Consider the following 14,342-nt stretch of genomic DNA (forward strand, 5'->3'; position numbering starts at 1 on the left):
CTTTCAGATTGGGTCTCTGAGTGAACTTCCAGTTTGTGGATGATGAAGTTATTTCTGTTTCTTAGTTTTCCTTCTAACAGTCTGGCCCCTCTGCTGTAGGACTGCTGAGGTCCACTCCAGGCCCTGCTTGCCTGGGTATCACCTGCAACTGTATATATTTTTAACTGTGTAAGAATGACTGAAACTTTGCGCTTTTATCTGAGTATTTGTATAATCTCACAGGATTAAGGTGTATTATTACAGTTCACCATTAGATGTCACTTTCTAACATATGTTAAATCCTTATCAATGAATTCCTTCCATTAAGGCATATCAAATTCTGAAAGTTGGTGCTCCAATACAGGTGTACTTAAACTGATAAATGTTTGTACTTCTTAAAGTGGTTGCTGTGTAAAATGGAAGTGTTTGTAAGTTACAACTTTTATTATATTTTAGTTATGTGTATAAATTTATACAGAACCAGCTGATTTTCCTAAAGTTTTCTTTAGAACTTGAATACTGGTATTATTTTTGAATTATTTGCTCTGTGGAGCAGCTTGGAACTATTAGAAGTAATAATGTTTGAATATTCAGGAATACCTTTAAACATGTTCAAAATATATTCTGTAATTCTCAAACACATCTTATTTTAGGAGTCTGACTGACACAATTCTCTCAAGATAAGTTTTGATAGCAACTATAGGGTTTATTTGTGTTTGTCTGAGAAAAGTGGGGAACTGAGTGGGCTGTGAAGAAACACAGGTAGAGAAAAGGAGATTCCTGTGGCTCTCTTGGCCAGTCATGGAACACAGCAAAGTGCTTCCCTTCCTCATTCTCCAAACTTAAAATATAGGAAAGGGAAGAGCAAGGAGATTTCAGGTATCTCAGAAGGTTAAATGTTCACTGTATATTTAAGGACCTAGATTTTAAACTTAGCATGATAACACGTATGATCTAGAGGATGTTTTAGTGGTTTCCCAGTGCTAGGATTCATGAAGAAGGCTTACCAGATTCCTACAGACACGTCTCTCCATGCTGAGTTAAGAGAAGCCTCTGTGTTATTGTTGCTTATCAGACATCCAGGGTTTAACCTCCTCTTTTCTGTTCCCCATCTTGCCAGGAGAAAACAGGAAAATTATTGGGAGGTGTGGTGGCAATTTTCTTCAATTCATCTAGAATACTATAATTTGAATACAATAGCAATGCTGTTTCCTAGTGGTGTAATAAATACCCCCGAAACTTACACCTAATCCAAGAATGTTATCATTCTTCGAATTTGTGACCTTCTAGTGTTCTGTCCCTTAATCTTTAACATCTCATTCTGGAAGTAACTTTCTTATATTTAATGTTCGTGGTTTGATTTAAAAAAAAAGAATGTTGTTTTCATATATTGATATATGTATAGAAAATTTGATTTTTAAGCCGTGAGTATAATAAACCAAAGTATTAAACAGTTACAACATTTAAATTCCATTTTGTATTGATCAAATTACAAACAATGTAATGTCAGCAAGTGAAGTTTTATCTTGCAGTATTTCTGTGCTTTAAAATAAATATATTTTTTAAAAGTATATTGGTATGAAGTGACCACTTGTCCCTCTTGGGAGAACCTTTTTAACTTATTGGTTTTTAGAACGTCTTTCTTTATGATGTAATGAAATGAATGATACCTCATATGAAGTAACTGGTGATGTGGATGGTAGAAAAAAATAGAATGTGGGCAGTACTACATACTACATTTGTATAATCAGGAGTTGAGAGATGCTGATCCTGTTACTTATTTTGTAATCTGTTTTTTCCCTTATGTTTTTGCTTATTACTGCAGCTAAAGAAGTAAACAGGTCATGGCACGTTTAACAAAAAGACGACAGGCGGACACAAAAGCTATCCAGCATCTTTGGGCAGCCATTGAGATTATACGGAACCAGAAGCAAATTGCCAACATTGACCGTATTACAAAGTAAGTAAATTTAAACAAAAAACCTCTGTAAAATTTCGTAGAAGACTTTGGGGTGAAAGGCCAAAAAAAAAGTTTATCTGTTATGCTAATCAACATCTATTACGGAGAACTGAAGACACTTTTTGCTTTGCTGGAGTATTTGTTAGGAAAACATACACAGTAATATAAGCAACTTGTGTTTAGAAGTTTTATAGAAAAATTAGATAAGTAAAATATCACTACGTACTATTTATAATAGTTTTTTAGTTATCAAAATTTTTAACTCTTGGAGATTCTTTTTTTTTTTTTAATTTCTTTTTTGGCTGGAGTGCAGTGGCACGATCTCGGCTCACTGCAACCTCTGCTTCCCAAGTTCAAGCGATTCTCCTGCTTCAGTCTCCCAAGTAGTTGGGGTTACAGCCACTTACCACTACACCCAGCTAGTTTTGGATTTTTGGTAGAGATGGGGTTTCACCATGTTGGCCAAGGTGGTCTCGAACTCCTGACCTTGTGATTCACCTGCCTCGGCCTCCCGAAGTGCTGGGATTACAGGTGTGAACCACCGCACTTGGCTCGAGATTCTTTTATTAAAAACAACTTTAGTGAATCACTTGCTTTTATGTAGTGAAGCTATTTAAAAACAGCCTATTGTCGTTAATAATTTTAATATAGGATAGGCATGGTGTGTGTAGTAACATCTTACTAGTTTATAGCCCACTAACAGAATTTTTAACAATTTCACTCTATATTTTAGAAATTATGTTAAATAAACATTCAGTTTTAAAGAAGAAAATTATCCACCCCCACCCCTCAGTTTTTCAAGCTATTTATATGGGTAAGCAGATTCAGGATACCAAATTAAAAAATCAAAGTACTTTATGAATCTTCTATTTACATGTTGTATACTAATTATAAGGGAATCTTCAATTAGGAACTTGGTTTTGTTTTGTTTCTCTGGGTATTTTTAAAGAAATAAAGCTAAATTTATCATTTTTAAATGTTTGGAATTTTAAAAATAATTCAGAGAAAATTTATACTTACCTCTCTCCACATTGTTTAGATGCTATATGTAAAAATGGAGAACGGGTAATTTACAAAACTCACTTAAATAAATGCTATTTTTGGAGACTTTACTAATAAGTAACAAAATCAAGTTCCATATATTTTTACCCTTTCCCTGTATGCTGGTGAAGAAGATTACAAAGGCTACTTAACGCGGGACACAGTGTCTCTCGCCAATAATCCCAGCACTTTAGCAGGTCAAGGCGGGTGGATTGCCTGAGCTCAGGAGTTTGAGACCAGCCTGGCCAACATGGCTAAACCCCATCTCTGCTAAAAATACAAAAGCCCAGTGTGGTGGTGCGCACCTGTGGTCCCAGCCACTCAGGAGGCTGAGGTCGGTGAATTGCTTGAGCGTGGGAGGCAGAGGTTGCAGTAAGCTGAGGTCAGGACAGTGCACTCCAACCTGGGTAACAGTGAGACCCCCGTCCTGAAACAAAACAAAAGAACAAAGAAACTCAAAGGCTACTTAAGAGAGAAGAAAAAGGAGCTAGAGAAGGGGTAAGTGTATATGCAGCCCCAACCCTGCACTCACCCTTGGAGTATTTTAAAGATGACTATGTACAACTCCTTGCTCCTGTGAGATAGTAGAAGGAAAAAAAAAAAGATGATACTATGTGAACAATGAGAATAAAATAAATAGTACCTTATTTTAATTATTATGTTTTTAAGTAAAGCACATAATTTGAGGTATGATAACTAAATGCAAATGATGTTGATGTGAAACATTAATAAAAAAACTCAGTACAAAACAGTATTTTCTTATGGTTGAGATTTTTTTAAAACTATATGTATATAGAAATTGCTTAGAGAAGAATGTTTACATAAAATGCTTTTCTTTGGATTCAGCTTTTTAAATAAAAATCATGTAAACATGTCAACTATTTCAGTTTTTCAGATAACCTTTTTTCATCTGTAGCATCTTTGTCTAGAAGCTTTAGGGATGTTCTCTAAGCAGCTATCAGAATCTTCCACTGTGGATGCTGTGAATGCAGCTGTTAGACTGTGACCACCACGTTAACCACCTTCTTTTTTTTTTCTTTTTTTTTTTTTGAGATGGAGTCTTGCTCTGTTGCCTGGAGTGCAGTGGCGTGGTCTCGGCTCATTGCAACCTCCACCTTCTGGGTTCAAGCATTTCTCTGTCTCAGCCTCTTGAGTAGCTGGGATTACAGGTGCCTGCCACCACACCCAGCTAATTTTTGTATTTTTATTTTTATTAGAGATGGAGTTTCACCATCTTGGCCAGGCTGGTCTTGAACTCCTGACCTCGTGATCCACCTGCCTCAACCTACCAAAGTGCTGGGATTACAGGTGTGAGCCACCGCACCCGGCCAATGTGGTCACCTTCTAATCTGGGAGTAAGAGAATTAACTCCCCCAGTAATGGGTGGCAGATATTTGTTGGATTATTACAACACCTGTGTGCGTACATGTGTACACATTAAACTGTAGTAAAAGATAAAAGACATGGAGATTAACAGGATTGCATACATCTCACTTTGCATTATGTATTATTGATAAGCATTCTTTATCTCCTTTCTTCATCAGAGTAGCCTTAATTGATGCAAAGCCTTATTTTTCTTCATATTGTAAGGTCCATAGTTTTAAAATTAAATATGAATAAATTTATTTACCTACCAAATAGCCTTGGTTTTATTAGTCTCATCTAAAGATGAAAAAGAAAGAAAGAAAAAAGAAAGAAATAATCAGAGGTTAAGTGTTTAAGACTGGGTCCCAGTGTTTCCTCTGCCTCATCTCATCTGAGAGGTATGCCATGTTTATTTTTATTATGTGGCTCACATCAGAGCATCCTGTACTTTCATAACATTAATCACATTTGTCATTATTTCCCTGCTAGGCAGTTCCAAGAAAGAACTATCTAGAAAATTGCCTAACCCAGTCAGTGCCTTTGCTTCTTGTCTAATATTAAATTCCTTGCTTGTTAAACTTGCCTAAGGTAAGTTAGGAAGTAGCTTTGGACCGTGACAGGAAGTCAGATTCTTTGCTGTAAAGCCTAATATTCCTGTTCTGTACTCTTGTTAGGTAAATACTTTTCAAGCCTTAGATTCATTTGAAGTCCAGTTGTTCTGCTTAGTCAAGTCTGAACATAAAGGTATCTTTTAAACTTTCTAAGGTACTGAAGGCTGTAGTAGAGTTACTGTCAAGAATGCATATTAGTCATTAAGTATCAGTTCTTATTTAGACTGGCGAGTGACACCGTTATACAAAAAGCCACACAGTTTTTGGGAAGCATTAAAAGTTGTGGGCTTTAGGGTGACTGGCTCTTGGCCTGGTACATCCTAAACACACTGGTTTACTTCTTTATAATTGTTTAGTTCTGCTTGCTTTTGTTCTTTTAATCTATAGGTTTTTCTACTTTTTTGTTGTTGTTTTGTTTTGGAATTGATTGGAGAACCCCAGTCATTTGTTGTGATTTTTCCAGTCTGGCTTTTGCCAATTGCATCCCTGTAGTCTAGTTTAACCTGTTGCTCAGTCCTTTTTATTTCATGGAGATTGATAGCTGTATCTGGAGGGTTGGGGGTGGGGGCAACTTCCAAGGGAGCTGTGTGTTCTATCAGGAGACACATGATGTCAGTCGTTCTCATTTTGTGATGTGCATAGCAATTGATACTAGATCCAGTAACTCATTAGGGACTGCAGAATGGTAATCATCTAATTTATCTTTCCTTTTTTACTTGGACTACTCCTATAAGGACAAAGCTTCCCATCTTCTGCTATTTGTTTACCCTGTGGAATGGTTCATATGGGAAAAATGTTCATATGGGAAAATTCATTCTCTTTATTTACCAGTTTTTAAAATAGCGTCCTTTAATGGTACCAATTAGATTTAAAAACAAATTACCCATTGGAATTCATGCATTTAATTACATTTTGTATATTTCAGTCCATTTTTGACGTACCCCTTACTGATGCTGTCTTTGACTAGTTGGAGCCCCTAGGCTCCTGGACTTCTTTCTGCTTTGTTATAGAACAAGATGTTTTGAGATCCTCTTGTACATATCCTGCCCCAGACCTGGAACCATTGATTTCTCCCAGGTGCTCTGGTTTCTTTTAGTTTTAAATTGTACTTTAAGAGCACTTCCCGGCTACTCAATGTTGCTACTGGATGGGTCTGTCTTTCTAGGCCTCTGGACAGGGTTATGAAATGAAACATACTTTTAAAAGATAAAAGCATCTCATGAGTTCATGCTGATATTTTTCATTGAAATTTGTGGCTACTGGGTTTTATTTACTTAACTCTTCTGTCTAAAATCTTTATCTACTTTCTGACATAGTGAGAATCATGGTTCTCAAAGACATCATCTGTGATAAAATTTTAGAATTTCATGTAATTATTTTATGCAACATTAAATACACAGCTATTAGAATACGAAAATCTTACTTAAATAGTATATATACCATGTGTAATTATGATTATGTTATTTTGTTATCTATACACACCCTCATTTTGTTTGGGGCCTCTCTGAGTATGCTGGATTTTCTTTTCCTGTCTTCTGTGTTTGTACTTTTCTATTTAATTCTTTTCATCTTTATTTTTGATTTTTAATATTCTTTGCAACCTCTTTTTATGTAACATCTCGTGTATATTCATTTTTGTCTTCACTTCTGAAGTGATTTTTTTTTTCTATTTACTTCAAATGTTTAACTTAGAATTCTGAGTTTTTCTTCTGATTTGTAGCTTTTTAATCTTATATCATTTTATTCATGTCTTTTCTCATGTCTAGAGACAGTAGATTCTAGTTTTTTTTTCTGTTTTGTAGGCTTATCTTTCTGTCATGTTTCCAACTGTCAGACTGTCATTCTGCTCCATGTACCATAGTCCTCTCTGTTGGTCATTCTCTGTATTGGAAATCAGTTTTCCTAAAGTTGTGTCATGGCAAGGTGGTTCCTGAATACTCTTTCCAGATTTATGGCTCTAAAGTTCCTTCCTACAGCATTTTTATATAAAAAGTGCTAAAAATAGAGCCTATTTTTAATTGAGATTTCCCAGATTTTTCTCCCTCTTTTCCCTGTTTTTTTGTGGAATCACCTTTTCTTATACTGAGGGTCTTTTTAACTGACTGCAGTAGTATTTGTTACTTTTATTCATAGCTTCTCTGTAATACTAGCCTTTGTCCTGGAAGGGAGCTGTCACTAATTAATTCTGAGTATCCACAGGCCCATTAAGAATTTACCACAAATTCATGAGTTACCATGAGTCATCTGCAAATGGGAGTGTGTAAAGTCCTGTCCAGTTGCAATGCTATTATCAAGTGGGCCTACTGTGCTTTCCAGTGAGGCTCCTTTGGGCACTTTACTCTCCTCTCCGCTGTTCCATTAGTATCTGTTGTGCCTTTCTTTCTCCCATAAGGGTATCAACACCAATTGGGATTGTAGCGTTCAGATTTGTTCCCACCTGCTCAAATATTGGGATGCATAGGACTTCTCATGACTTAATTTTGTTGTACTTTGTATGTTGTCCAAGGGCATTTTGTTTTATTTGCTGTTCTTCCGGTAACTCAGTCTAGGTTTGGGGAGATTTAAAAACTATGTTACTGTTATCGTTATTTCAGCTCACAACAATCTTGTGATTTTTTTTTTTTTTTTAAGATAGTTACTAAAGGGACAGGATATTTTCTGAAGTTCAAAAGCAGAGCCGAAAGCAATAAAAAATTCCCTCTGGCAGAGGCAAATCAAAGGAGCGTTCTCCATGTTTGTGTACTATACTGGACACATCAGAATAAATAGCAGTATTATCTTCAAACACAGGATTCTTAGCATAACAAGAGTTGGGTTGCGGTTTTAAAAAGACATTCCGGCCAGGCGTAGTGGCTCACACCTGTAATCCCAGCAATGTGGGAGGCCGAGGTGGGTGGATCACAAGGTCAGGAGTTTGTGACCAGCCTGGCCAACATAGTGAAACCCCGTCTCTACTAAAAATACAAAAATTAGCCGGGCATAGTGGTGCACGTCTGTAGTTCCAGCTACTCAGGAGGCTGAGGCAGGAGAATTGCTTGAACCCGGGAGACAGAGGTTGTGGTGAGCTTAGATCGCACCACTGCACTCCAGCCTGGGCAACAGAGCAAACTCCGTCTCAAAAGAAAAAAAAAATTCCATAAGTAGAATTTGTAGCTATTTGAAGGATTTAAGTCTCAGATCCTCATAATTAACTAAATTCTTAGAGACTAATAATTTTCTAATCTCTAACAAAATAGGAGAACTTATCTGTTCTAAATGTTTGTTCCATCTAATTGTGATGGTATCTAATTGGTAGTTCATAGCAATAGTCATCGTTAGTTGTCACCATCTCTCCCAAAGAGAGTTCTGAGTCTCTTTTTCCCCATATTCTTTTAATTTTCCTTTGTAAAACACTACTAGTTTCTGCCAGGTACAGTGGTTCATGCTTGAAATGCCAGCACTTTGGGAGGCTGAGGTTGGGGGATAACTTGAGACTAGGAGTTTGAGACCCTCCTGGGCAACATAGTGAGACCCTATCTCTACAAAAAGTTTAAGAAATTAGCCAGGCAAGGTGGTGCATGCCTGTAGTCTCTGCTTCTTGAGAGGCTGAGGGAGGATCACTTGAGCCCGGGAGATCAAGGCTGCGGTGAACTGTTATTGTGCCACTGCACTCCAGCCTGAAGACAGAGGGAGACCCTGTCTCAAAGCAAAAACAAAAACAAAAAACAAAACAAAACTGCTAGTCTTGTATCCAAGAAGACAGTAGGGAAGGTACTATAAGTTAGATATTCAGTGCTAAGATGTTTTGAATATTTTGGCTGTTTAAAAAACATACCCTAGAGAAACTTCTTTAATAAGCTCTAACATTTTGGCATGAAAAATATAATTATTAAAAGGGTCAGTCTGAAATCAGAATATGTATATATGGTTGTCTAATTTTTGTTTAATAATTAAACTGTCCCTCTGATTTAAGACTTATATTTATAAACTTGATTTAATGATAATATACAGTTCTATAGATAACCTCATTTGAGAGCTAAATAAGCACAAATAAATTTTGGCCTGTCAGCAAAACATTTTACATTTTTAGAAATTGAAGGATGTTTTGTGATGTTTAATTATTATAAAATGGAAACGAATGAGTCATTTCATAAAGAAGAAAAAGCAGTAGTCAGTTGAGGTTTATGTGTGAAGATAAGCACAGGGAATAGTAGCTTCTCTTTTCAGTTTAAATGTCTGTAAATGCTAAATTATAGCTAGCACATATGAACTCATCAGTTTTGTGTAATTTGAATAGATATATTACATTTTTGAAACTTATTTAACAGTAATATTATGCCAAAGATGCTAGCCCTCATTTTATAGATTATAAATCAAGAAATAAAGGATAAAGAATCATAGAACAAAATCAGTAAAAGAAGTGAAATTTAAACTTTTAATCACTAAATTTCCCAACATGAGGCCATGTGTTGTGGTTCACACCTGTAATCCTGGCACTTTGGAGGGCTGAAGTGGGTGGATCGCTTGAGTTCAGGAACTTCAAGACCAGCCTGGGCAATATAGTAAGACCCCATCTCTACAAAAAATATCAAATTAGCTGGGTGCAGTGGCATACGCCTGTAGTCCTAGCTACTTGGGAGGCTGAGGAGGAAGGATTCCTTCAGCATGGAAGTGTGAAACTACAGTGAGCCATGATTGTGCTGCTCTACTCCAGCCTGGGCAACAGAGTGAGACCCTGTCTCAAAAAAAAAAAAAAAAAAAAAGCTTCCCAGTATGATTCATAACTCATTGTCATGTTATTTCACTAGATGCTATGTCTATTTTAATATCCAATGAAAACAAGTTACATGTATCTTTAATCCAAACAAATTACTCACATCTACTATCATCACTTGGTTTTAGAGGTTTAAAATTATTTTAAGTAATGCTTATAAGATAGTTTAGAGACATGCTTTTGAAATAAGTACAGATTTTATACTAGTCTCTACTGGCATTGTTGGCTAGACTGTGTGATTGAGGGAGGTTAGCTTGTTTATTATTGACTACTAGAAAAAGCAATTGAAGTAGTTGACCTGTATGTTTCCTTCCTGTCTTGGGCAACTTTAACTTTGTGTTTCCAGAGGTGATCAACACTGTGAATAGCATGATTAAACTAACATTCGATTGGTAGACTAGTCCCATTCAAGTGATTATTTCAGATTAGGGCATCAATTAATTACATGTATTGCTTACTTTAGGGTCAAACCCCAGTTAGAAAATGTGACCTCTGACCTCTTGTGACATGTTTGGCATTGAAATTTCTGAGTTCTCCTGGAGTTCTTCCTGTCGCTACAGATATACATAAACCCAAACTGTAAGTCCTCTTTGTGTGTAGGTTGCATTTGAAGTTGCAACTAGGTACACATTAATTCTTTAACTTTTTGAAACTCACTTTCCAGGAACTGTTTATTTATGTAAGTTAAATTTTGCTATGTCTCATTGTCAGTTTCTGTTCCTTCAATGGAATTATTGGAGAGGAAGAGAATGGCCATTGCTTAAGTTCTTTGGAAATAAGTTCATTTAAAAAACACAACTGATTAGTACTATACTATACTGTTTGTGTAATCCCAAGGATTCTCCACAGAACTGCTTATTGTATTCTCATTTCCATCGATATTGATTTAGTATTTCTTACATATCTTACAATGAAAGCAGATTGGCAGGCGTACTGCTATTTTATTTTACTTTAAACAATAATGGCCTTACAGAAGAAGTAACTGATTCTGAATAAGTATAGTCGTCAGTGAGTATTTTCCAGCATGCCAAATTCTTACAACATTTACCTTGCCTTGAGTTGCTGTCTAGCTATTTTCATGTATTTCACATTTCCTTGCAGTTCTATGAAGGAAAGATACAAGGCACATAAAAGAATAAACCAGTAGTAGCAAATAATAGGAGAGAGTCAGTACTGCAGATTGGAGTTTATCAATTTACAACACTGTAGGCCTTATTTGAGAATGTTTCGGATGCCTTGTGAAGGGTACAGAAATAGGCCTTGGTAGTTGGATGGGACTTGGCAAGGCAGAGAGGCGAGTCAAAGTATAGACGGTCTGGATCAAGCAGTGGACTGTAGGGCTTAAGGGAAAGTGGATAAAAAGGCAGAACGAGTTAGACTAGCAGGGTTGTTAATGGTAGCATTGAAAGTTTTATCCTGTAGTGAGAGGGGAATAGCAAAATTTTTTGAATGTAGAAATGATAAAAGTAAAACAGTCTTTTTTTTCCACTACAGCTGGATTGACTCGAGTCTGTCTGTTCTTCTCTGTTCTGGCCTGGATTTTCATCCTTATGACTTCCTTGCCTGTTTTGCCAGCCCCCAGCTTTGCTAGTCTGTTTCTTCCCATCATTGGTATTAGAGATGTTTCTCAAAAACATTATGAGATTGGTCCACTGTTGCAAACCTTTTTCTGCTGCCCATGGAGTCCACATTCCCAGGCAAAGGTGTTGCTGTCTCAGCCTACCTCTTCTGCATACCCTCCTGCAACTCCCCACTCTCCTTACGCTCTGGTTGAGCTCTTGCCAGCCCTCAGATCTGCGATTCCCATGCTCTACCTGGGATGCTCTTCCCAGACTCCTATTTCAGGTGTTATCTCTTGACACCTTTAAGTAAATCTAATTCTGTCAGTTACTTTTCTAAATTTTAGGCCTTGTTGTGCTCTTAAAATTCTTTTGATTTCCTCATTATTGATAACAATTCTCTTTGGATTTCCTCATTATTGATAAAGTCCAAATACCTGAGCAAGGCATTTGTACAAAGCTCTTTACAATGAGACCCTGACATTTCTTCCTTCTTCTTTTTTTGTTTTAATATATTTTATTACACTTTAGGTTCTGGGGTAAATGTGCAGAACATGCAAAATTGTTGCATAGGTACATACATGGCAATGAAGTTTACTGCCTCCATCCCCGTCACCTGTATCTGGCATTTCTCCCATGTTATCCCTCCCCAACTCCCTGTCCACTGCTGTCCTTCCTCTAGTCTCCCACAACAGACCCCAGTGTGTGATGCTCCCCTCCCTGTGTCCATATGTTCTCATTGTTCAACACCCACCTATGAGTGAGAACAAGGGTGTTTGATTTTCTGTTCTTGTGTCAGTTTGCTGAGAATGATGGTTTCCAGATTCATCCATGTCCCTACAAAGGACACTAACTCATCATTTTTTATGGCTGCATAGTATTCCATGGTGTATACGTGCCACATTTTCCTTGTCCAGTCTATCATCGATGGGCATTTGGGTTGGTTCCAGGTCTTTGCTATTGTAATCAGTTCCACAGTGAACATACGTGTACATGTATCTTTATAATAGAACGATTTATAATCCTTTGGATATATACCCAGTAATGCGATTGCTGAGTCAAATGGAATTTTTATTTCTAGGTCCTTGAGGAATCGCCACACTGTCTTCCACAATGGTTGAACTACACTCCCACCAACAGTGTAAAAGTGTTCCTATTTCTCCACATCCTCTCCAGCATCTGTTGTCTCCAGATTTTGTAATGATTGCCATTCTAACTGGTGTGAGATGGTATCTCAGTGTGGTTTTGATTTGCATTTCTCTAATGACCAGTGATGATGAGCATTTTTTCATATGTTTGTTGGCCTCATCTATGTCTTCTTTTGTAAAGTGTCTGTTCATATCCTTTGCCCACTTTTGAATGGCTTTGTTTGTTTTTTTTCTTGTAAATGTGTTTTAGTTCTTTGTAGATTCTGGATATTAGCCCTTTGTCAGATGGGTAGATTGCAAAAAGTTTTTCCGATTCTGTTGGTTGCCAGTTCACTCTAATGATTGTTTCTTTTGCTGCAGAAGCTCTGGAGTTTAGTTAGATCCGATTTGTCTATTTTGGCTTTTGTTGCCAGTGCTTTTGGTGCTTTAGTCATGAAGTCCTTTCCTATGCCTATGTCCTGAATGATTTTGCCTAGGTTTTCTTCTAGGGTTTTTATGGTGTTAGGTCTTGTGTTTTAGATCTTTATTCCATTGGAGTTAATTTTAGTGTAAGGTGTCAGGAAGGGGTCCAGTTTCTGCTTTGTGCACATGGCTAGCTGGTTTTCCCAACACCATTTATTAAACGGGGAATCCTTTCCACATTGCTTGTTTTTGTCAGATTTGTCAAAGATCAGATGGTTATAGATGTGTGGTGTTGTCTCCAAGGCCTCTGTTCTGTGCCACTGGTCTATATCTTGTTTTTATTACCAGTACTATGCTGTTTTGATTACTGTAGCCTTGTAGTATAGTTTGAAGTCACATAGTGTAATGCCTCCAGCTTTGTTCTTTTGGTTAGAATTAACTTGGTTATGCGGGCTCTCTTTTGGTTCCAAATGAAGTTTAATGTGATTGTTTTCCAGTTCTGTGAAGATGGTCATAGGTAGCTTGATGGGGATAGCGTTGAATCTATAAATTACTTTGGGCAGTATGGCCATTGTCACAATATTGATTGTTTATAACCAGTAGAATGGAATGTTTTTCCATCTGTTCGTGTCCTCTCTTATTTCCTTGAGCAGTGGTTTGTAGTTCTCCTTGAAGAGATCCTTTACATCCTTTGTTAGTTGTATTCCTAGGTATTTTATTCTCTTTGTAGCAGTAGTGAATGGCAGTTTGTTCTTGATTTGGCTCTCTTTAAGTCTGTTATTGGTGTATAGGAATGCTTGTGATTTCTGCACATTGATTCTGTCTTCTTTTCATACCCAGCATCTCCCTACTCATTGTTTCATCTGATGAGACTATTCTCAATTGCCTGAGCACTTTATGGATTCTTCATTTTGCATTTTTCCTTCATCAATGGACAAAATCATACCCATTCTTTTAGGATCCAACTCAAATCTCCTTTGAGATTTTGAGACATTCCTCATTGTATTCAAGCTCATTTTCCTTTCTCTTTGTTCCCTTAATAATATATATACAATTTGATTTCATTATTATCAGTCCCTTAGGATGTTTGAAGAACATTCTGCTTCCTTTCAATGGCGAGCACCTTAAGGGTAGGGTGTGTATCTTTTCAATCTTTGTATCTTAGTGTGAGGCATAGTAATTGGGATATTAATAATAATATTCAGCTGTGTAAACTGTAGAAGTGGTTTGAAGGAGGGTTATAGTAATTGATAACATTAAATGAGCCATTATTTTGTGAAAAGCACTGTGCTTTATATAATTATTTAATTTTCACAACTCTGTGAGGCATGTGGGCATGACTCTCATTGCTACAAAGATAAACCTTAGGTAGGTAAAATGGATTCCCCAAAGTCAGTGGCAGAACTAAGATTTTAATATAGGTCTATCTGATATTGAAGTCCAAGCTCTTAACCATTAAATGTTTCCTTCTGGTATTTTAATGGATTTATATATATATATATATATATATATATATATATATAT

The 14,342-nt window shown here is 36.7% G+C and overlaps 1 protein-coding gene across 21 annotated transcripts in view; it reads left to right on the forward strand.

Moving 5' to 3' along the window:
* ZMYND11 (zinc finger MYND-type containing 11) overlaps nucleotides 1–14,342 on the forward strand; it is a 124,426-nt gene that overhangs the window by 45,695 nt on the left and 64,389 nt on the right. For 14 of the 21 annotated variants that reach the window (XM_017519257.2, XM_017519271.2, XM_017519263.2 and 11 more), the window contains one exon: nucleotides 1,805–1,939. In XM_017519257.2, coding sequence (XP_017374746.1) covers nucleotides 1,824–1,939 — 116 coding nt within the window. In that variant the 5' untranslated portion in view covers nucleotides 1,805–1,823. Of the gene's footprint in view, nucleotides 1–1,803; nucleotides 1,940–10,172; nucleotides 10,289–14,342 lie in introns of those variants that run through there. The other 7 variants (XM_037735142.1, XM_037735144.1, XM_037735149.1 and 4 more) reach the window with 2 other exon arrangements.

The sequence above is a fragment of the Cebus imitator genome, unplaced genomic scaffold (genome assembly GCF_001604975.1).
Source record: "Cebus imitator isolate Cc_AM_T3 unplaced genomic scaffold, Cebus_imitator-1.0 Scaffold732, whole genome shotgun sequence".
Lineage (NCBI taxonomy): Eukaryota > Metazoa > Chordata > Mammalia > Primates > Cebidae > Cebus > Cebus imitator.